Source organism: Dermochelys coriacea, chromosome 22 (genome assembly GCF_009764565.3).
Source record: "Dermochelys coriacea isolate rDerCor1 chromosome 22, rDerCor1.pri.v4, whole genome shotgun sequence".
NCBI classification, from domain to species: Eukaryota; Metazoa; Chordata; order Testudines; family Dermochelyidae; genus Dermochelys; species Dermochelys coriacea.
The window spans coordinates 8,758,221-8,783,229 of NC_050089.1; the positions used below are offsets into that span (position 1 = coordinate 8,758,221).

General features: G+C 45.4%; 1 protein-coding gene across 2 annotated transcripts in view; it reads right to left on the reverse strand.

Moving 5' to 3' along the window:
- Positions 1-12,085: 12,085 nt before the first annotated feature.
- IGSF9B (immunoglobulin superfamily member 9B) overlaps positions 12,086-25,009 on the reverse strand; it is a 96,049-nt gene continuing 83,125 nt past the window's right edge. The window contains exons 19-20 of one of the 2 annotated variants that reach the window (XM_038380656.2): positions 15,131-15,252; positions 12,086-14,301 (exon numbers count right to left, since the gene is read on the reverse strand). In XM_038380656.2, coding sequence (XP_038236584.1) covers positions 14,078-14,301; positions 15,131-15,252 — 346 coding nt within the window. In that variant the 3' untranslated portion in view covers positions 12,086-14,077. The remainder of the gene's footprint in view (positions 14,302-15,130; positions 15,253-25,009) is intronic. The other variant, XM_043500969.1, reaches the window with a different exon arrangement.

Below are 25,009 nucleotides of genomic sequence, written 5' to 3' on the forward strand. Positions count from 1 at the left end.
ATAAAGTACCTAGAGAGATAATGCCCTGCTACAGTATGCAACTGAATTCCATGATACGGGTGAAACCTACAGACAATATGCCCCCAACCGAGTCTGTCTAGAGGTCACATGAGGGACTCCCAGCAAACATCAGAAGTCTCCATGGCATTCCCAAGCTTACAAAAATTAAATCCACTTAAAGCCTTGCTTCCACTGAGGATCTCCTGAAAGCTGGAGGCCTCCAGTGGACAAAGTCTGTAGCTGCTGAGAGCTGCTCCATTCCAATGTGCTGAACAAAATAGCTCTTTAAAATGTCAGCTACAGCCACCCCCAGCCCCAATCCTCCCCGTTATTAGATGCTCAGTTCTCTGCAGGTTTTGGAAAGGCAACCAACATTCTTAGAAGACAGAGGCTTGGTAACCAATGGAAACCATCACGAGGTAATGGCACACCCTTTCTAAGACCTACTACATCTGGAGAAGCTCAGAAGAGGCCCAGAACAGATCCGTGGAATAGTATCATCTTCGACTTTGCCAAATCAAACCTTCCCTCTCAGATCATTCCAGAGCCAGCTCATCCAATGCAGAGGCTGCCCGGCTGGGAGGTGAAAACACAGCCATCCCACTCTGATGGCAATTGCAGGAGGTGTTAAGGACTTGGATTTCTTAAAATCATAAAGGCTCATTTGTTTTCCAACAAACAGCTTTAAAAATAAAGTACAAATTCCCTTCTCTGAAAAAGAAATGCCAAACGCTGCCTAAAGCGGAAATACAGCTACAAGCACCTTCTCCTCATTGCAGTCGGTCCTAATTCACATTAGCAGCAGATTCCCTTTCCTCTCACAAGATGCCTCCTAGAATAGGCCTCCATAAGCCTGCATATCCATTCAAAAGGCGTACATGGCAAAAACAAATGCTGTAATACTCCAAAAGGTCTGCGCACCCAGCTTATAGTGGCCTGGTGCGTCTTTGCATCAGCCATTCCACCTCCTCTGGTTTATGTTTTTTAAACAGCCCCCCAACCCCCTGTTATTTTTCCTTTTATTCCAAAGTAATAGTATACTATAGCAACAACTTAAATGCACTTCACAGAACAGATACGCTGCACCACAGGAACAAATGGCAAGAACTAATGTGGAACAGACCGATTTGAAGATCATACAGGAAGCCATCCAAACCGGCTGTGTTGCCCAACACCCCCTGTGCTTTCAGCCAGGGTAAAAGATCACATGAATTCCTAATGGACCGACCTGATCCAGAGGACACCTTCAGCTGGGACATTTTGGTTTGGGCCACGCAGAAGATCTGTTGCATCACAAAGCCCACGATCACCTTAAGATACCATGTTGCTCAAAATGGAGCTAAGCATGGGTACAAAAAATAAAGCAAACTATGTGATTTACTATATACATTTGTCTATATTTATATATGGATAAAGAAGTGGAGGACTCTAAATGCAACACAATTCAAAAATACTACCTCTGCTCCTGCTGTTAGATTCTCTCCACTTCTGACAGCCTCTCTCTTTAGCCTCCTGGACATTTTGGATGCATATTAATAAAGTACTTTCTTTTAAATACTTATTTATTTCCCTTCCCCCTTTAAAATAGAAAGTAAATATATATTTATATAGTTGTATATACAATGCCATTTTCAATACACAAAGATCAAGTATTTATGGGGTCATACAGACACTGTGACCCGTCAAGTCAGTTTCATTGTCGTCTGGTGTTTCCGAAACAGGGGACGTACTTGCAGCTTCAAGCCCCAGGATCAACTTTTCCAAGGGAGATGTATAGCCCCTACAGATCTGTTGACTCCTCAAGGGAGATTAATCCTGTACCCACAAGAGGAATGAAAAAGAAGCCCTCCTGCTTTGTTGAGAGAGATATTGGTTTTGGTCACTCAAAACTTTGGGCCAAACTCTCCTCCCCTTGGTTACATCCAGAGGTAAATTGGGTTGCATGAGGGCATTGGGAAAGCAGATTTTAGTTCCAAATCTTGCTCTTTCTGCAATGAAAGGAGGATCAAGGAGGGCTCCACCAGCAAGCGAAAGGGGCCTGGCTTCCCAGCTCCTTCACAAACAGGCTTGCCTATACACAGTGGTAGCTATGTGACATCCTGTCCCTCATTCCATACCTCCCCAGAGCTTCCAGCCATTCGGGAGGTATTTCACTGCATTGCGCAATGCACTGGCAGCTAATGGACCAGATCCTGAGAGCTGAAGGCCACCTGACCTCAGAAGAGGTTGCTGGTGTTCATCAGCTCTTACACTCGGTCCTGAAGCAAAGAAGCTAGCAGAACCACCCCTCATTACTTGGGAGTTACAAGAACACTCCCCTCCCTTTTTTTTTTAAATTTAAAAATTCTTACATATCACCAAAAAGCATGCTTGCAACATCTGAATCCTCAAGACCCAGGCCAACCCACCTCCCTCTCCCTACTTAAAAGTCCTAAGCCATGCATTTATCAAACTCCCAGAGCCCTTAGCATTTGGGTTGGGCATGACCTCTCGATTGCACGTGTCCTGAAGTTACCCAGCAAAACTGGGTGAGATACATATTGCCATACAAAAAAAGACAAGGAACAGTCACTCAGGCATTGAGGAGTCTATTAGGTTAACACACAAGAGGGTGGGGGGGGGGAACCCCATCTCAAAGGATAGCTGATAGGGACAGAACAACAAACTGCCAAAGAACATTCTCCGCATGGAGTGTATCCTGTGGAGAGGGCAGGGAAGAACTGAACTCACTTCCGAGCTTTCCCAGCTCTCATCCAAATCAAACTGCCTCAAGCCCCTTTCTCGGAGAGCAGAATAAGGCTTTATGAGCATTCCCTGGTTGACACTAGTAATTCCATACAGTGATCTGTTTTCCTACCACAAAAGTGAAATAGTGTGTGTATATAAACTAGTGCAAATTAAATTTAACTCTCCAATTTACACAAATCTCTTGCGTGTGTAAATCTTGCCAAACCACAGTTTAGTTTGAAGGGCACATTGCCCTACACACCAATGCCATCACTGCTTTCTCAGCTGTAACGAGCCTTTTAATCCAAAACCACACAAACTTCCCTCTCTCCACACCACCCCAAATAAGAACCCTTGACAACAGGGCATTTTATAGGGGTTTTCATCTTTCCCTGAAGTTTTTGCATAAATGACTATGGGAGGGAACTAGTTTCAATTGACCAGTGGTGCAATCTGGCATGGAAAATGCTACATTTCTCAAATCGAGGAATAAAAGAAATAGGTTTTTATCGGTCTCCTCGGAAGCAAGTGTTTCCGAAAAGAGAGGGCTTTTGTGTGTTTATTTTTAAAAACAAAGTCAGAGAACAAATGAGGTGCCATTAAATACTACATAGCAAAGCATTTGTTGTAGAGAGGATTTTTATATACATGCCTTTCCTAATCCTCCCCAGGCATCTACATGCTTCCCATCTACAGTACTCCCTGTGCCGAGCAATTTTGGCAGTCCAGTTTGAGAGATGCTCAGATGCAGGCCCTCTACCCAAGGATGTAAGATAGTCAGGAGACCACATAAGCAGAGATGTGGAAATACAGACAGGTATAAGCAAGTGTAAGTTCACTGAAGTCATGGGAGTTGCACCTGGTTACTGAACCCCTGGAAACCTGTTCTCTCACAGACTGGTATAAGCCTGGATTAACTCCAGTCAAGTCAATGGAGTTCACTAGTGTAAACGCAGACCGAGATCAGAATTCGGCTCTTCTCCGTTAAATGGACATCAAAACAGTGACAACAGCACTATTATTCATTACCCCTCCCCCACCACAACCACACTTCCTGACAAATGACTCCAATGCACATCACAGGGAGCAAACTCAGATCTTAGTGTGTGGCTGGCAGCAAGATAGTCTCAGTTCTCCTTGTACTGTATAAGTATATTAACACCTCAAACATCACCCCCACGCATGCACACACTGGGGTTAGTCATACAGACATGCATCCATTTTCACGCACACACACACAGGGATCCTGACGGTGTGCAACGTGTGCATCTGCATGCATGCATCCATCAAAAAGCAGGACAGGCTGCTTTCAAAGTATCCTGAGGCCTCCTGGGGCATTGGCTTGGCCCAATTCACAGCCCTGCTGGAAGAGCATAGCTCTTGCCGGCCTACAGGAAGCAAAGCCAACCCAACTCCTGAAATAAGCTGCCATTTTGTATTGCCAAGTGAGAAACCACGCTGACAGTCGACTGTCCAGCACAGCCACACGGAGAGACTGGTGGCACAAGTAATCAGTTTCTTGCACATATTGTTCCTGGTCACGCCGAGATGTAGTTATGAGGTCTCTGAGGATTGCACAGTAAATGCTGTAGGTGTTCCATGCTTCAGATCACCCTCAGTTCAGATGCTAGGTAGCAAACAAGCGAGAACCCTTTCAGCTCACATCTCTGCCCAGTGTCCCTGGGACTCTATCCTGCTGGGATCACTTAATGTGCCTCAAAACTATCACGTCTGTGAGAAAACAGACACTGCCTGAGCAGCCTCCGACTTGTCCTGCTCACTCCCCATCTCACTGTTCAGTGGCCCTCTCCCCCTGACTGAGTCCATACACAAGGCCAAGGCCCAAAACAGCGAGTGAAGATATAGGTCTCTGTGGACCCCATAGAATCTGGTGCCTCATGGGGCCCAGGGCCCACTGACTTTTAGTTCCAGTACAAGAGGCTGCTCCTCTCTGCTTAGCCTCGCTTCCTTCCCAGTCCAGACAAGGCCTGGGCTAACCACCTTTTTCAAGCAGCTCCCCTCTCCGCTCCTTGAGCTGGCTAGCTTGAATGCATCCCATTGCTGCCATCTTGGTTTCATGATTCGGTGATTTAAATTATTTGCAATGGTTAGAGAGAAAAAAGCAGCAAGTCCTGATGTGGGGAGAGAGGAACAAAATGAAGGTCTGGCCCACGTAATGGGGAGTAGTTGGGAAGGGTGCTCCATGCCAGTCTCTGTTCGTATACCCTGCCCAGAGTCTGATTGCTTCTATCCCCTTCTCTCCCTCCCTCACCTTCTCCCCAACCCCACCTCATACCCATCACCCTCAACATCCCCTTTACATGCAAATATATCAGAATCCTGTGCATCTACATCTACCTCTTCTCCTATGTTTCTCTACCTATTTATACAGCGCTTATGTACATCTTTCAGTTCTTCAAAAACGTTCCTTTCTACAGAAGGATCAGCTGCCAGCTCTGGGCTGGAGTGACTGGTGAACCCCAAGAGGTTCACAGAAAATGAGGAAATAGAGGAAGTTGGAGTTGATTGGTCCATCCTCACCGGAAAACTACTTCTGCAGCCTCCAAATCCAAGTAGAGACAGGCCCGAGCCATCGAGTTTGGACTTGGATCTAAACTTCTCAAAGTTCAGACGTGTTTAGATCTAGCCCACCACTAAAACAAAAAGGGATAAGCCACCTATGTGCACCTTCATCCTTAGGCTGTGCATTGTGTACCGGCAGACTCTCTACTGCAGAGAGGGTGATACTGCCTCATTTTGCTGATGACTCCTATCCAAAAGCAATGGACAGCCATTGATCTGGGCTGGGGTTAGTTACGTTTCCCAGCAGCTAACATTGACCATTAAAATCCACTGCACCAACAGCAGCTGCCAAATCAAAGAGCTTATTATTATTTATATCACTGTAGTGCTTATGAGCCTTCACCATTTAGATAAAAGGGCCGATAGAGGGAGCCACCCAACCTGCTACAGACAGCATCTGCTAAAAACGAGCCAGAAAGTTTTACTAGTTTTTGCCTCTCCTATCTGGACTGTCAGGCCAGAAGAGTTGGATTTCTGCACTAGTGATCACCAGGAAAAATTAATTCCGAAATTAAAATCATCCTAAATTGGGATAACCAGCCTGGCTCCTGGCCCTACATTGCTCAGTGAAAGCTTCCACCACCCAAACGAAAGGGCAAATGGAAAAACAAATGAAACTATCACCAAAAAACTGACACAGCTAATATAGTAATGTCTGAAAACTCATTATGGAGGGACTCCAATAACCATTCATGAGGAGGGAAGACTAAGCCCTGCCACTGGAGGTCCTGTCCCTGAATGTTGGGACAACCAGCGAGGATGATCCAAGGGGGATCTCAGCTACCTCGTGGGGACATAGGACAAAAAAGTTGAAGAAATAAGAATTCTAACAATTGTAACAAAAATTAGTTTTCTAAAACCCCAAACAATCCACTCAGGCGGCTGCTGTCCAAGGCGGGATTTTAAAACAGCAGCAGCATTGGACTCAAATGAAGTCATCTTGTCCAGAAGCCAGTGGACAAGGACAAACCTGTGCTGGAGAAAACTGACCACGTCCGTGCTCTCTCCATCCATCCCCCTCCTTAGTCTTTCTGACCCCTTAAAGCCTAGGGAGGACTTTTCTCTCTCCTCCTTCCTCAACAATAAGCAGCAATTCTAAAAATGGTTTGTCTCAAATAAAGATCAAGTTCAGAATGAAAGCAAAGTCACCAGGCATAAAATATACCCAAGTCTGGAGAACAGGCCATATTTACCTCTGGGGTAACAGCACTGACTGCAGCGGATTTACAGAAGAGATGGATGTGCCCACATATATTCACCGAGGGGAATAATGTAAACCTCTTTAGGAGATGCTACATCCCCGTGTAGGCGGGTTCACTAATCCCTCACACTGTAACCCCACAGCCGCTACAGTGGTGCAGCTCAGGACAGCTCAGACAAGACATTAAGCTGTGCACTACATATTCATTAGATATCAATTAACTCTTTGGCACTATTTATTAAAATCCAGCTTCTGCTTTTCTGAGACTGTCATTAGACCTCAATAAACAGGGATGGTTTCCCAAATGTACCTTTTTTAGGATAAGTTTGTTTTTAGTTAGATTGTTTACTGAAGTTAATGGAGGGACTCCAAATTTACACCAGTGCATCAGGGACCAGAATCTCACCCTTTAGGGCCTCTGAAATCCAATTTCTTCAAGAATTTTGCATCCACACGAGTGTCCCTGAACAAATGCCATGATTTTTGCTTATTGCCCAGAGAATCTTGCACCTTCTTGATATGTTGTACTAAGTTGGAAAAATCCTGCTCCACCTCTGTAATACAAAGGAACAGGAGAGCTAAAAATGCACAAATAAATCTAGGGCCATACTTACACAAGAAACTTGTACCAACCTATTCAGTTAAATGGATGCAACTCCCCTTGTGTGAACACACTTATTTCAGTTTAAGAGCGCCTTAAAGCTTTGTTTACTTTGAGAAAGTTACATTGGTATAATTTTAGGTGAGAATTTAAAGTGCTCTAGTTAAACTGGAAACTTTTTTTAGTTTTGTTTAAAACAAACAGTTAGCAGCGGGTTTAACTAAATGAAAATAAGCCACTCTTAACCCAAAATACGAGTGTCCAACTTTTGCACTATTTCAACTATATCATTTTAAAATCCAACTCAAGTTATAGCTGTGCCAACTCTCTCGTATAGACAAGGCCTAGCTAATTGTTCCAAAACAATAAATCTGATTAAACCTGGAATATTTCAATATCCATCCAAACGTATAGCTTTTCACCTAAAACCCATGAGTGAAACTGCTTGTTTTTAAAAAAAAAAAGAGGATTAAAGTAGTAAGATATTGGAAATGCGGTCCCCATCACAAATGATATTAACCACTAAGAAGCAGGTTTGGACCAAGTGTTTGGAGGAAGTCTGCATTTGGGACTACAGTTTGGCTTCTCTGCCAAGCTGATAGCGGCTGGAACAGAAGAAGGAGGAGGAGAGAATGACCCTCTGGCAGACTTAGGAGCTCTGTCCTTCAGCCCTCCCTGGCCAGCCCCATTAAATATGCATTTTTAGTGCATCTTATCCTCAAAGGGATTTACTAATAGTAACTAATGAATCCTCACGGACGTTCCTGTGAGGTAGGTAAATTAATATTATTGTCCCCATTTTACAGATGGAGAAACTGAAGCAGAGAAGTGAAGTGACCTGCCCAAGGCCACAGACTGAGCCAGTGGCAGAGATGGGAATAGAACTCCTGGCACCCAGTTGCATGCTCAAACCAGGCCTTTCAGTTCCATTTAATAAGGGATAACTTCACTTACCAAGCCTACATTACATATTGACAGGTTTCAGAGTAGCAGCCGTGTTAGTCTGTATTCGCAAAAAGAAAAGGAGGACTTGTGGCACCTTAGAGACTAACAAGTTTATTTGAGCATAAGCTTTCGTGAGCTACAGCTCTCACGAAAGCTTATGCTCAAATAAACTTGTTAGTCTCTAAGGTGCCACAAGTACTCCTTTTCTTTTTACATTACATATGCAGTTCAGTAGCTATCACCACACAATTCCCTGCGATTTGCATGCATGTCTGACTCAGCTTTTCCTCCACACCCAACAAGAATCGTCGTCTCCAATTCTCCCTGAAAGCATGGCTGAATCACAATCCAGTGCCATGGAGATAAACTGAGACACCACAAACAGACATAGCGCCTTCAACATACTGAGAACAGCCTCCAAAACTCACAACAGGAGAATGGAAGTAAGTGACCAAGGAGGTATTCCAGTTGCTGTTCAGGTAGCAAACTCCATACACTGGAAAAGTTATCTTGGATTTCCATCACCAGGACTTCCTGGATTAGTGAAAAGAAGAGCCAAGAAATCTGGGAGTTCAAGACAAGGTGCTCAGTTCTGCATCTGGGGGCAGCATCTGACTGATATAGGTCAGCACTCACAAAGGATATTTAGACACCTGAGAAGAAATACACCGCACTCCTATCCTGTGAATTTATAATAGTCTCCAGATACCATGGTATCTATACATAATATGACCATACAGGTCATAGCCTCAAATCATAAAACAAACTTTAATAACTAAGCCTCATAGCTCCTCCTTGAAATTGGGATAACAATCCTACTTTATTTTACAGACAGGGAAACTGAGGCACCAAGACATTAAGTCACTCACTCAAGCTCTCACAGTCGATGGCAGAGCTGGGGACAGAAGCCAGGTCTCTCGAATTCCAGTCCGGTACCTTAATTGCAAAATCATTTTTCTCCAAGTGCCTACTTTACATGCAGGTATCAACTCCCAAATCCACTTACCAAGTCTCCCTACTCACACCAGTACACGTTGCATATAAACATAAGACCTTCTGAACAAAATAGATTTGCAAGGCAAATCCGAGTTTCAAATAGTTGGGCCTAATTTTTTCAAAACAAATCTGCAGGGCTAGCTGGAATGCCGTACAAAGTCTACACTCTCATGAGGTCAAGGGAACCCCCCAAACTTTTACAGTGCAGTTGAGTCAGTTCTCTTTTCTCAGAGTGCAACAACTAGCTCTTTGCAGAGAAAACTTTTACATCAGGGCATTCAGGGACAATCCTGGAAGACAATATACATTTGCTTAACAAAATACAGTGAGGGAGGAAGTCCTGCTTGACTCCTCCCTCCCTCAGTTTTAAAAGGAAGTCTAGGGTATAGTCAGATTTAAATACTACTATTAAAGTCAATCAAACTTTTTCTGCTTCCGTCAGTTGGTTCTGTACTTACACAGCTGACACTCACGGTATACGTCTGCAGTACCACTTCACTGTTGGTTTGCAGAAGTGATAGCAATGCGCCTACACCTCCCATCCCCCACACATTGCTGCCCATGTCCTCAAATCACCACACCGAGCTGCAATAGGAAAAGTTGTCTTGTAAAAACATCTGGCAACTGAGATTATGTGGAAAAGGAGCTGAAGGATTGCGATGGGGAGAATTCTTAGACAGAAATATTCTACACAGCAGGAAAACCAATTTCCAAAAAAGGTGCAAGAATCTATGGATTTGATGTTATGATCTTGTGATATTTACATGCTTGACAAAGCAGGAGCGCTCGGTAGAGCCAGATGAGAACCATTCCTGCTGTTGGTGGTGCCTCACAGGTCCTGAGGAAGTGGGTGTTTTGAGTGTTGCCTGGGATTTTCAGGGAAACCAATAAAAAGGGCTGCATTTCCATGGGGAGTGACCATAATTTTCCTGATGAAACAGCAAAAATTTCCAGCCAGGACAGCTTTACAAAAAGGGGATTCGGCCCAGGAATTTTTCCTCCATGTTAAAAAAAAAAATACCCAAAAAAAACCAGCTGTGTTTGCAGCTGACCAAGAAAAAGGCAAAAGGTTTTCAACACGGTGGAAACGGGAGAAGGCTTGGCATCCTTTGGCACAGCTCAAATGTCCCAGGTTGCCAAGGGGAAAAGAAAACCCCTTGTGAAGGCCATCAAAGCCAGACGTTGTGAAAGCAGTTTCCACAATGAGGGGAGAGGCCGTTTGCTGTAGCACAAGCAACATTAGCTATGGTTGAAGGGAGCCAATATTTTCTCCCTTCGTGCCTGCCATCTCCCTGTTCCCCATACATGAACCACAATAGTAACTAAGGTCAAGGAGATGGGGAGGAGGCAGCTGTAAAGGCTGAAGAATAGTTTGAAAAAGGAAAGATGCTTCTATGAGGCTCACTGACTGGATTTCCCTTTCCAGGGTTCTATATGACTCACAGAGCCGAAAGAGACAGAGAGGGCAGCAGCTCCAGTCGCTAGCGGTTGAAGGCCCTGGAAAGCAGGGGGCTCTCTGCTCAAAAAGTGTCTGCAAAAGAAACAAACCCGTAGAAGATGGACCAAGTGAGCTGGCATATTCTGCCAATAGTCCCTGCATCCAAGTCCTCTAGGGCTACGTACGTCAGGACAGCGAGAGGGCCTTGAGGAGACCGTCATCCCAAGAGACCCTAGATACTGCCCTGTTAATATGAAGAGCTACCACGAATAGCCCCGAAAATGCTCAAAAAGTAAACATCCTGCATGGACGGTTACAAAGCAAGAGCAGAAGAAAGAAGGGTCTTTGCAAGTGAAGTGAAGTTTGCCCTGTACAGAGAGTCAGCAGAAGGCCTATGCAACTCATCAAAAATAGAGCTTCAGAGAGACTTAAGTGGTGCATGGACATTGTGCTACTCCCTCTGCATAGGGACCAATTTCACCTATAGATTGGAAGCAGTAGTAAAACAAGCTACCTCTGTGCAGTGCCACCAACTGGAGGGGGTCCAGAGTCTTGTGACATTAGCGTACGTGGGTACACACCCACAGATTGGGAACCTCGAAGGCAAGGGTTCCTGGAAAATTTTGAGATGGTACCTACTGCTAACTGCTTCCTTCCCCATTGACAAAAAAGCTTTTCATTTAAAAAAAAAAAAAAAACACACAGCTGGCCTGTTGGACCAGGGCTAGAAATTAGTTTCTGTTTTTCTCTCTGGCACTAATGTCTGTGAGCTGAAGTCATATGGACTCAGTTTTTACACCTAGTGTGCAAGTGACATGAAATCCAATCCAGGTCCTAGTGGAGTCTAGGGCAATCCTTAAAAGTAAGGAAAAATACCCATTCAGGCCACAGGCAAAATTGGTTACTCACCTAGCCAGGGCCACCAAATGTATGCTTGCCAAAATGCCCCAATCCCTGCTTGAGATTCAGATTTTATGCAGAGTATCCTCCTCTCCCTTGTGAGCAAATCTGTCTCCTGTTGGATGGAATTTTTTAAGTTGGAAAAAAAATACCACTCTTTATCACAGAGTTCTCTCTGATGTGTTTTAACCTAATCAGGATTTTGAGGTTTGAAAGTGTTCAGTCATTTTTATTATTATTATTATTGGTTTCTGAACATCTTATGCAACTGGAAACAAAAACCTTAATAAAAAAGTCTTCTTGGGATACTTCTCGGTGAAATTTTTAAATTTCACCCAACAGCTTGACTCACTGATATTGCTTGATCTAAAACTGTTCATTTTACAAAGCATCTGAAACTCTTGGATGCTTCTTCCAACCACTGAGCCCTTTGAGGTTCAACCATAAGCAAATATAATAGTCAAAGAACATGTTAACCACAGCGAGACTGGTGAAAGTGTTGTGGCCATCCCACTTTAAAAAAAAAAAACAAACAAAAAACCACACACACACACCCACCTTGCAAAGTACGCAAGTGAAAAGCCTCGGCCGTGGAGTTTCGGTGCAAAGAAGTACCTAGGTCCTCCCAGGATTCACCTGAGACTTGTTCTACATCCTGAATTCACTTAAAGCAAAAAAACACCCACATGAAATGCTATAAAAAGCATAACTGTTTTATTCCCAGGCAGGCTACCATCTTCGCACTCCAGCACAAGGGAAGAAATACACAAAGACCTGGATGCACGGTTTGATCTTGCCACTTAGAAAGTATCTAAATATTTTTCAATATAGGAATATAATAATACTTAGCATTTATATAGCACTCTTCACCTGTAGACTTCTAGGTGCTTTAGAAAGGAGCTAAGTAGCATTATCTCCATTTTACAGATGAGGAACCTGAGGCACAGAGTGGTTAAGTGACTTGCCCAAGGCCACACAATGAGTCAGTAGCAGAACCAGGAAGAGAACAGAGTGGTCCTGACGCCTAGGCTCACATTCCATTCACTACACCAGAGTTGCCGCTCGTATATAGGCCTATGCAATCCAGAGAGAAACTGATGGACATGTGAATCGGTCTTAAACTAATCTGAATAGAAAATACACTCTGGTGAAGAATTGGAATGGCATTGGTAAAAGGAGGACAACGTAACTCCCCAGACTGAATCCTGGGAGTGTTAAAACCCAATGCATCACATTCATTCTAAAACTGGGGCGGAGGTGGAACAGGGAAGGGGACATAACAGCAACATATTTAGAACTGATGCAAGGTGACGGAATTTGTTTCTACTGCTTGCAGCTAGAAGCTATTATTCAGCTCTGGGGACCAAGTTACCTTCCAAAAGCCTTTTCTCAGGCATTGTGTTTGCCTGGTTTATATTAATCAGTGGGGCAATGGATTGGAAGATGCAGACTGAAGTTCACACTTTTTGGTGGGGTACACCAGTGGAACCATTTCCATTCACATTCTACACAGAAAAAAAAAAAATCAGTTCTCTCTCCTCAATTTGCAGCAAAGCTTAAAGAATGTAAACACTCCTGTAGTGAGATCTTGTATTCGAAGACTTCATTAATTTTACAAAGTGAACTACAGAACATTACTAATAATAATAATAAATTGACAATCTAAACCCCCTCCTCAAAATTGACAAAGTATAGTTTGAGACAGAAGATCCTTGGATTTAAATTCCGCCCTCCACCCCCATCCTTGCAGGTTTGCAAAGAGATGTTACCTTAAAATTAACAAGTTTTGAGAGAGTGCACGTGTGTGACCTTGCAAGATTTCACACATCTACTTATCCTAGAGTTTTGGGGGAGGGTTTTGGACAGAAGTAAAATATAATTTGTGTTTTTGTTATCCATCATCCTTGGGCCAAAAGTTGGAGAGGCAATGAGATTTTGCACTGGTAAAGTTTGCTGGGATAATTTTGTAATGCATTATTCTAAAATAATCAGATTAACTGGGTCATCAGTTCCAATCTGGATTGTTGTGTGTCATTTCATTGTTTTCTGTGGAATCCAAATGATTCCTGTGAATTCAGGCCATTTGCTTACTTCCATGTTCCTACCTAAATACACACTGTATAAATATACATTGCAAACTGCATCTATGATTTTTTTTAAAATCTATACATAACTTTTGGAAACCAAGATGTAAAATCTCATCCCTCTTCCAGCACTCATAAAACTGAAGCCATAGCAGAGAGGGGGGGATTCGAGGAACAACAGACTCTTATGACAACACTAAGTTTGAATCCCTCTCATTCTGAGCCCTGCAAGCCCCAACCTCCCCTTTTTCTGTTCCAAATGGCAGAGGGTGGGTGAGGCTAGGGTATTTTTCCCTCCATCCCTCTAATTTAGGATATTTCTCCCTCCCACCCCATCGCATGATCCACACTAAATGGAAGGTGTCCTATGAAAGGGAGAGCCTCTCCCAGTGGGCAAAGACTGGATGCTGGGTTTCCTGGATGTGATACCAAACAGACTGTGTGCACCCAGTGCAATACGATCGCTTTTGCACATTCAGCTTGTTGGTATGAGAATCCAGGCTGAAGCTCACACCCCATCTCTCCCCACATGTGTCTGTAGCTCATGAGATCTCCTCTCCCTCCTCCCCCCTCCCTTTGAACCTTCTCTGGCTGGCGCTACGCTAAAGTAAGGTGGCATGCCCGCCAGAATCATCATGGTCCACGCTGTTGAGAATAGCTGTCTGATCCTCAGGGAGCTGCCGGTGGCAAAGATCATCCTTCAATGCGGAGAGGCGAGCGAAGGGATCCTGACGAGAGTGTCTCTTCTTCTTGCGGAGGGAGACCGCTTCGTCAGGCCACAGTACCTGAGAGTTGGGAAGTTGCTGAACCTGGGAGGCAGAACCATCTGAGGAGGGAGAGAGAAGGAGAAGGACAAGAGATAAAGAGGATTAGTTACCTATAACAATGCCACGAGCCGATGTGGTGCTTTACAGAGCGCGTAAAACAAATGCCTGAGCCCGGCCCTGAGAAGCTCACAGTCTAAGTCAGGATAATGTACCAGCCTCAGTGGTTTGGCTGGGAAGAAGGTTAACACAGAATGCTCAGCTGACTGAGGAGGATTTTTGGAGGGATTTGATGTAGGATAGGAAGAGGAAGGTTGTTCTAAGTGTAGGGGACAGTGTGAGGGAAGGCACATAGCTTGGCGGGGGAGTAGGAGACAAAGGGAAGGAGGACCTGAGGAGAAGATAGGGGGCTGGAGAAGGAGCAGGAGGAAATGACAGCAGAGATGTAGGTGGAGAGATGTAAGAGGATCTTGAATTTAAATGGATAGAGAGCCTCTAAAGGCATTGGAAGAAGGGTCATTCTAGGGCTCTCCAGCTTGTTTTGGGACTACAAAGGAAAGTTATCCCCTTCCTCTTCTGGACTGAGGTCTGGAGTAACATCCCAAGGAAAATAAAAACAAAAAAACACAGGAGATGAGGCCTTCCTTTTTACAGCTGAAAGGAGCTGGGAAGCCCTTGTGGCCTCGTGGAATAAGAGTCTGCTTCCTTTATAAGGAATTGTTGAGCAAGAGAATAACACATAGGTTTTATAGTAGCTCAAACAAAGACCTACAGTCCACGGGCCTGAATCAACTCCCATTAGAGTCGGAGAGTTTAACGAGCATTGCATCAGGCCTCAAACAGAGGATGGACAGGGAGACTAGTGGGGAGTCTTGTGATCCTCACACTCACTGGATTGTTTTCTGGATTTTGAGGAGCCCTTGGATGACTTTTTGGGCTTCTTTATCCGCTGGTATTTCAGAGCTTCGAGCCTCTCAGGTGCAGCAGCGTTCCGGGATGGAGATGGACGTTCTCTAGAAAGGAAAAGCAGACACGTGCCATCAGTGGTCCCCTGTCACACTCCAGTCAGAAGAGATCTCGGGTGGGGAGGGACCGGTCATCCTCTGCCATGGAAAGGAAAATGAGAAACCCTGGGCCGATGGAATAAGGTCAGCCAGCTGCACTGGAGCTAAATACGATGCTGGTGGAAACATGGCACCATCTACTCACTGCCTTTGGGACAGCTGTAGTTCCCCACCCGACACACACACACACACACACACACACACACACACACACACTTCCCTGTCCACTGTTTCCCTCCCTCTCATACCATGGATGAGTGTAGGTCAGGCAGAAACAGGCAAAGTTTAGAGAGAGGTGTTAGGCTCCAACCCTGATTGTTCCTGTGGACAGAATCAAATGCCTGCTGATGGCTACGCTGTGGAGGAATTGGAAGAGCCATGCTGCAAGACAACCGGTACCGAGGCTCACGTCTTAAAAATGCATTTGTTTCTGTAATTTCAAAACCATTAACGTAGGTAGCGATGGGCAGATGCTATGTCCGGCAAGGCACTTCTGGGAACCCGCGTCAAACCCCTTTAAAGAAAGAGAAAGCAAAAGGTGTACGGTAACAGGACAGCGGCACCCATGTTACCGCTATGCACACAGCCAGCTACGGCAAGAGTGGCCCAGACAGACTGCAAGCAGTGACACTTCCCTTCCCCAACCCCACAGCAAAAACAGGGACCAAATGACAAAAACACAAAGAGTTTACAAGCCAGCATTTCTGGGGCTGGCAAGTTGGTATCCCCTTCCAGGATCACAGCTCTGGGCCACACCACACACCATAAAATAAGAACTGATGATAGATGCCAGGCTTCTGATTTTCTTCCCCAGTAGGATAAGACATACCATGACTTTGAAATTAAAGTATTTACAAGATTTTATTACTGTGGGGATGGGGGCAGGAGCAGATCTCTACTTCCTACAACGGGATTTTCATTCAGGGGTTCAGTAGCGCGAGTTTCCCCACCCCTTTTCACTGATTTATTCTCTGTCTGATTTATTCTTCCACCAAAGCCTGTTGCAAGGTCAATGTTTTCTCTAGAGTTTGGTGCATGGGAAACAGGCTCTTAGCATAAGGTTTATTTGTGCATTTCTTTCCAGGCTGCTAGTCCTTCCCTGACTAGATATTGGAAGACAGGACACTGGGGCCAGGTGAGTATAGGAAAACCCTTCCCTCTGGATGAAGTCTGTCCAACTATATATTCTCAAGTTTTCACATAAGTGAGTAGGCCAGGTCCACAAAGTAGTTTTCACTGTGAGACCAAGCCAATACTCAAACCCAGCTCTCCTGAGATGAAAGGACAGAGATTTAATCCATCGAGCCTCCAGTACATTCCCCCTCCCTCTGTCACACCTTTCCAAGTCGGAGGAGACATTCTTTTGGTATCATTACTCACTCACTGGAGACCACTGATCAAACCGTCTCAAAACACCTGCTAAGAGGGGTAGCTCGTAACATTTCCTGAGAGAAAGAGGAAAATAAAGGCAACAATTCTTTCCCGGGTGGCAGTTTCAAAGAGTTAGCACCAGCAAGGAATACTGCACTTACACCTTTCACCCATCAACTCGAGGGTTCAAAGAGAGACAGGGCAATGGGAGCAAGAATGGGGTGTCTAATGTGTCAGCTCACATACATTTCAGTAACACTCCCCTGAAAGGGTTAATCTGAACCCAAATGGGAGCTGGTCTTCTGTTCACACTTCACTGCATTTGAGTTTAACCAAGAGTAGTCCAGCGCACTGGGATTCTCATTCGCTCCCATCGACTCCCCTGTGCTCATCTTCAAGGCAGCAGAAGAAACAGATGGAACCAATAAGTGTGGGGTCGATGGAAGACGTGTTCAGAGAGGCAAAACTCGCATTTACATGCCTGCTACAGGGCAGCCTAAGGTAACGAAGTGGGAGAATTCTAGTTTTCCCATACAAAGAGATGGAGAGAGCCAATAGGACAGGCTGGAGCAGCAGAAGATTTGGACAAAGACAATGATTACATTAGCCAGTGCTTTTCCCACAAATTAAAGTGCCATCTATGGAGAAAATATGAAAGGGCCTAAAGCCACTCAGGTTTGCCTGACTGTCTGTGGGGAATCTGCACTGTTAATGGCCATAAACCAAAGCAGCTCTCTTTCACTGTCAGATGCCAGTGTGAGCTCTACTCTAGCGGCCATCTGGTCATTTGGAGCCTTCCCAGAGATAAATCCAATACATAGAAGGCTCTTTCTGTACAATGTGGAGTATTAATCAAGAAACCAGCCTCTGACCCAACAGCAGGTCAGGAAGAGGAGGATTTGTCCTTCTTTTCAATGCTCACGAGAAAAGCAAACTACAAAAACACTCTCAGTTAGGTTAAGGCTTAGACCTTGCAAAACACGAACTTGCAAGACACATGAAACCCAATCCCTGGTTACAATCAGATCAGTCTGGTGCTGAATGGGTCTGGGGAGCACTGAAAGAAGGGAGGGTTGGAGTAGATGCTTGGATTCTGTTCTCTGCTCAGTCACTGCAAGAGCTTGGCCAAGTAACTTGTCCCTCAATGAGTCTCCATTTCCCCATCTGCAAAATAAAGATAATACCCACCACACATGGGGTTTTGTGAGGCTTAAAGTATTGCAATATGCCATGATAAAAGACATCACAGAGGAGTTGGGTGTCTGTGGGCCAAATTCAGGGCATTCCATCCATTTAGCTGTGAAAAATCTGGATGTGGAGATTATTCTTTATTTTCATCTTGTCCAGCTGGTAGCATCTCATTGTAGTCGACATTTGTTCTAGGAGGAAACTCCCTGAGTGTTTAATATATACAGAACCGGGCTTCCCATTACTCGATGCTACGTCCCTCATTGCATTTTGGTGTTAAGGCCACAGTGGCATGGCGAGACTTTACGCTGGGACAAGACGAGCGGACGTGGGAAGGGACTTTTGTAGCAGTAGGTGCTTTGCTAGAATACTGCAGGCTGGTGACTTCCAAGGTTTTTAAAGACACTGATATGACTGGCAAAGTTTCTTGATTTTGCTAACAGCACTGAGAAGCATATGGAACATAACGAGCAATTTGACTGAGCAGCTGGGGACCAGCAGATGCAACTAAAGCCATAAGATTTAGGGTATAAAACAGCCCCTTTCATATTCACCGCTCAAGCATAGATATCAAGATTTGACTAATGTGCCAAGAGACAGATCCTCAGGACCATCTCTGATGGAATAGCTGGACCTCCCCACAAAGCAGGCGGCATTAACTTCCGCAGAGGACAAAACACCTTTTTTAGACAAGCCACAATTCCCTCCTGTTGGAGCCAAGTGAGAATTTCACCCTCCTTGGATGGGCTAGAATTAGGATGTGTAAGAGCGAAGGGACGACAGTTAAATTCCTCTGTTAGCCAAGGTTTGCCTCCAATGGTGAACGCAGGGTTATAGCTTAATTTTAGAAGCTAGTGCTCCTGTAACATTTCTCTATTTGGTATTCTCTGATGAGCTGCACATTATGTTGTGCTGCTGAACAACAACTGGTACCGACAACGCTAGCAGTTGCCCTCCGCTGCACCCAGCTTGCACACACATTACTCCATGCCTGATTTTACTGAGTTTTCAGTTTTAGATCAATGGGATACAAGCGTGTGGCTGCTATATGCAGGCAGGTACTGAGTCAACTTCTCCAAATGGTTCTGACAATGTAACTCAGTCCTGACCCCAATTATTCTAGTCCTGGTCTTCCATCACAAGGTGAAACAGCTCCTGCGCTTTAAGTCCTGAACTGAGAAGCAGTTCTAACCTGCAGCACCTATTCTGCTGCTGGTCCCCACTGCCACATAACTATAGCGATACCGCTCAGCCTTGACCTGTAGCAGCCCCTGCCATTTCTCCACGTGCCTCTTCTAAGAAGATATTAGCAATTGTGACATTTATGATGCTAGAAAAATGCCCACTAGACATTAGCATGAAACTCCATCAAACTCATTTCCATTTGTTCTCTAAAATAGGACTCCCCACTCCCCCATTTCCAGCCACACATCGCAAGCACACTAAACCCATGTTTCACCATAAATAGAGTTTGACCTCAGGTGTCGTAGATGTAAAGAGTGGACAATAGCAGAGGAAAGGACAGCTACTCGCCAACAAATTTAGAGCCTCTCTACCACCCTTTATTTCTGCAGTCAACTCCAACTCTCCTGTTGTGATTGTTTCCAAGACTGGCAAAAGGCCTCTCACTCCTCCTGCCTCTTCTGTAGTGTTTTGGGCAGCAGCCTATGCAAAAAGACCATCCAGAATACACCATGTATGATGCAAAGGAACCTGTCCCTGCACTCATTCACTCTGGAGCACTGAAGGTAGCTTTAAAAATGCAGCAGGTACTTTCTACGAGGTTCCGAAGTGAACTCAGATCCCAGACTCTCCAAAGCATTAGGTTTGGGTCAGAAGAACTAATAGAGACGTTCTCCTGGTCTTCAATTTACCACACTTCCTGATGAGCATGAGTCAGAACCATATGGACAGAAAGTTACTGAAGGTGCCTCACCTTTAGGAAGTGCACAAAGCAGCCAGTTCCTGAGTGTATGAAGGGCAATATCTAGAAGAGTGAGTTACAAAGCTAGCACGCGTCACTTCTCCTCAGCGGAGCTGAAACAAGAGTCTCCGGTATCCATAGCAAGAAGGGCTTTATCCCTAGGCTAAGAGAGCAGCTCCACTAGTCCAACCCAGCAAAGAATCTCTGTTGCTCTTCTTCAAATACCTTTACACGTAGGAGGTTAGAAGAGTAGCAGACAAAGCCTAGGGCAGAACTGCAACCCATCTCCACCAGAATTGAAAGCCAAGTCAAAAGAAGAGGCAGGAAGACCCCAGGGTGCAATTTAAAAGTTTTCTCTCCTCACACACATCTTCCCTGCCTCTCTTCCCTTGAACAAACGGGCAGAGAATTTAGGCTACTGCTTGGCAACTAAAGGTCCGGTCTGAAACCATCTAGACAGCCTATATCCCACAGGTTCAAATCCTGGCCAGGTTTACTCCATCCTTCACCCTTCCAAGATTATAAATTCCATTGATATACATGAGTTCTTTCATGCAAGGAAATATTACAAGCTAAGATCCATTGTGTGCTGCATGGACGCTAAAGATCCCATGAGACTTTTCTTAGGAGTAGGAGTTTCCTCTTCCCCGCCAGTCCAGTGCGGGATTGATTGCTGCCTCCAACCCAGAGGATGCTGTGGGTATATCACTTGGGATCAGCTTAGGATCCTTCAAAAAAAAAAAATCAAAGATGCTAGAAAAACAGAAGTCACTCCCTTTCCACAGAGCTGCTACCAAGCCACCCCCACCGCAATGAGATAAAAAGGAGCGGATAACAGCGGGCATCCCGTCTACAGGTCTGCAGACAACACAACTCATCTACGCAACGGACTTCACCATGCTGACAGGAGAGGAACAAGGGAGAAAGGAGAGGAAAAGAGGGGTGGGAGGGGAGAGGACAGGAAGAAAAAAAGACCACAGAGGGGGGGGGGAAAAAAAGATAAATGAAATCAGGAGTGAGAAAATAAAACCAACAAACAAAGAAGAAAAAAGAAAACCACTCGGACAAGAGGACTCAACTTCTCCAAGCAAGAGTGGCTATGAAACGCATGCAGAGGATCAGCACATGGACAGTCTTTAAAGGGGAACCTACTCGTTTCCAACTCAACGCGAGGCGGCGGCATCCTCCCCGCACTGGGGGTGGGGCAGCTTCCTCACGCATGGAATGGACATGGCTTTGCCGCTTGCACCTAGGAGGCACCAGAGGCTTTGCATACCAGGTACTGACTGTGCTGTCCAAAGGGAGAAGAGGAGCTGGGGTTGCCAGCACTGGACAGCCTGGGATGCTGAGGTTCCTGCCTTCCCTGTGGTTTTTGGGTTTCCTACCGCAGTGAGAGGACAGAACCAACTCTTCCCAGTTCGGAGACGTTCACAGCACATTGGATTCAATTAAAAGAAAGGGGAAAGTTAATTTGATCATGGCATAAATTACCCACACCCTTAAATAAAACCTGCCTGCCCTTCACACAGCAAGAGATATTGCAAAAGCCCTTTCCACTCCAGCCATGCCAGGAGAATATAAATGAACACCGCATGCAGAGAGACACTTGTATCCCTCTATTTGCCCCCATCCGCCAGTCCCATCCAGCCTGATCTGCATGCATCTCACAGAGGAGATCCCATTCACCTGCTAGCAGTGCCCTGCTGCTGATGAGTAAGCCACCACAGAGCTTGTAAACCACATCTCCCCTCCCCGCTTTTATTACTGCAGCATAAAACCTGGCTAGTCTGGTATAAAACTCCAGTGCCTCAATCCACTGACAATTTTACAACCCTAAATCAGAAGGAAATTACTTGGCTGTGCTGTTTATGGGATTTCTTTCTTATTAGCGTGCAGGATTTATTATCCCTCTGCCTTCCTCATTCGAGATAATGGCTCTCTCCCTCCTCTAGCTGAGAGAGAGCCTGACAGCGAACCCAGGTTCTATTACAATGGGTTCTGCACCCAAGTCCCAGAGTAAGATGCATTTTGGTCCCTGGCCTTTGCAAGTGGACATTTTTGTGGCTTGGCTGCTGCGGAAAACTTTTATAGACATGCATGAATATCTCAGCCTGGAATCGGCGCGAGAAGAGGATTGAGAAGGCTTCAGGGCTGCCATGGGTACCTGGAGTGGGGCATGGGGTCTGGGGCAGAAAGTTTCCAAGGCTGCCAGGGCTAAACAGAATACCCCGAAAGGAGGGCCTCTCTCTCAGTGGCTTCTGAAGCTCTGCGGAAAGGACTGAAGTGGTCTAGTTGGCAGCTGTGAGGGCAATGCTCCAAAAAGGACACTGTAGTAAAGACGTCACTGCTCCCTCTATCAGTCGCATTCGGCACTCCCCGGTACCCAGATGGGCCTGAGTGCGATAGACCCACCTTCTGACACCTCACTCTCTCCCCTGGTTGAATGTCCAACTCTGTATAGCCCTCCCCTCCCCCCGCAACACACCCTCCCGACATCCCCATCTGTCTCCCTCATCACACTTCTCGGCGAGAGCTAGGAGAATGGTATCCCTTCGGGTATAACTTGCCGCTTTCACCAAGCTGTGTCGCAACACTCAGCAGGTCTCTTATCCAGTCACACAGGCCCATGCTTGGGCTAGGAGCTGGATCTCACCCTTTGATCAGCAGCCGAGGCCCAGCGGCTGTGAGCTTCTGGGAATCTGCTGCTCTGTGGGTGCGTGCAGGCTCTCCGATAGTGGAAATAAAAGTAGACCTGGGACACTACATCCCTGGTAGCCAACACAGTTGGTACTGGCCTGCGTGTCACTTCAGTTGACCTTCACTTCTGGTCTTCAGAGTCAGTAAATTGATAAAAATCAAGCTTAGCGCACTAAAGGACTCAGTGGACGGAAGACGAGGAGGAAGCTCAACCACTACAAAGGAGTCTGGAAACAAGTTCCTATTTCTCTCTTCTGTTTCTGTTCCAGGACCTTGCTATATCTGTGAAACTGCCCCCAGAAAGTCTCCAAGAGGTATTTTCCTGGCAAAATCTTGCAAGATTTGCTTAAGTCACTGTAATCATTGTTAGGTTTGAAGCCAACTTGCAAGGTTTCATTGAGGAAAATTTCAGAGAGGTGAGACTTCTATTGCAATTGAATTACTACAGATCAAAACAAAGCTTTAACACTGATGAGCTGAAGCTATGTGGCGTACTGTGGCAATCTACAAAAGAAAAACCCCCAGAATGCCTCCAGTTTAATACAATTTAGGAATTTTGGGAATCAAGGGAACCCTCAGCTATTAAAATAAAATTGGAGAAGTATTTTGAAATTGGCTTCCCTTTACTGAATTCATGGAATGAGATCACGGTCCCAAATAACTAACTAACTGTTTGCTAGCTGATGTCAAACAGAGAGCTACTCTTAGGTGCTGCTGAGCATGTGCCCGTTTTGATTCTTAGTTCCTCATTTGTATCCGTATGATAAATCCAGTATTTTAAGATTTAATTTTCAAATAGCACTGAACATTTATATAACACTTTCACAGACCATTTCTCGCCACTCATCCAGGTAGATATTACTATCCCCACTGCCAGAGGAAGAAAGTGGAGGCATAGACAGGTGAAGCGACTTGCCCAAGGTCATGCGAGTCAGTGGCAGAGCTGCGATTAGAACCTACATGTCCCTGGCTCCCAACCCCATTCAATCCACTAGACCATGCACCTCCCTACACAATACAGAATAAGGAGCCGTCTTCCCTCCTCACCAGGCTTGCCCCCACAAAAGTCACAGCCATACCAAGTCTTTCTACCTGTATCCCGACCATAGGTAGGCCTCTCTGAACCCATGAGAGCCCTGAGGCATTGGTGAGTGGGGAAACCCAAAAGCCACAGAGACCATGAGTGCAAAGGTTTTGTCCTAGTATTTTACAATTCCTTATTCCCCTTTAAAGGAAGAGATGGGATTGGAAAAGCCCCTTCCACGCCCCGCTCCCCGCCACCCTCCGACAGCCCCCAAGCCATCCTTTCGGACATGGATCACCCTTACCTATTGAGCTGAGGAGAAGCTTGTCTCGACAACACTGCCCAGATAGCTGAGATTAATCAAAAACAAAGCAGTTAACAACACCCGCAAGGAGCCGAGCTCCGCAACACATCAGCACGTCAAAAATGCCAAGGAGAAGAAGTGGGGAAAGAAACAAACAAAAAACCCAAAACCAAACGAGGCTGGAAACGAAAGGGGGAAGAAACAAAAGAAAAAACAAAGCAGATGAAAAAACACTGCATAAAAGCGCAGACAACAGTGCTCTAACACAGAATTGTCCTGTGACTTCCCTATACCTCATCAAGGTGTCCTGGCTATATTAGATTGGTTGGAGACACACACACACACATATATATATATATATATAATATTTTCACATGAGATATATACATATATTTTTTTAAAAGCCACAACAGAATTGATTTGGGGTTGATTTTGTTACTACAGACCCCCCCCAACATAAGCACCCCTCTCTGACCCATTCATCCAGTCTCCAGAAGCCAGCAACCAACAACAGTGCTGAATGGGCTAATTGGGTTTCAAAGGATTTAAAGCTTCCAGGTACCAGAGAGAGTAAATGAAATGCAAGGGGCACCACAGGGTGAAAAGCCAGGCTCCCACCCGCAAACCATGCTTTTTCCTGACGTGACACTAACCTCCTACACCTCAGCCAATGCTGGCTACGCAAGCTTGAACATCGCCCTTCCTCCTTGCCTGCCCCAAGATCCTCTCTCCACCGAGTTTAACTGCACTGAGCTTATAGTTTACTTCAAACCATTAATTCCCCAAGCTCCACAATTTGAGGGATCAAGAGATTAAACCCCATTACTTGAAAAAAATAGAATTTAAACCAAAAGACAGAGGATGGAAGGAAAGAACATCTACAGGATCTAAGGTGCTGCGAAAAAGACGAGGGAAAGAAGAAAAACAGGCGGAGAAGAAAAACAGAAAGACGCTTTGCCTGGCGCAACCCTGGTACCTGGAAAACCAGCCGCTGGAGTTTAGTGCAGCAGCCTCGCTCTTTGGGGCAGGATCTGAGAATACCGGCAGCTTCCTGATTTCCGCTCGGGTGAATTTCTTCTCCTGACATGCTGTTCATGGGACTAAATTCTTGCACCCGCTCCCCGCCCGAGTCTTGGGGCTGCAGCATCGCTTTTGGAAATGGAGCGGCAAGGTGACCTTTGCGGCCACCTCTGTCGTT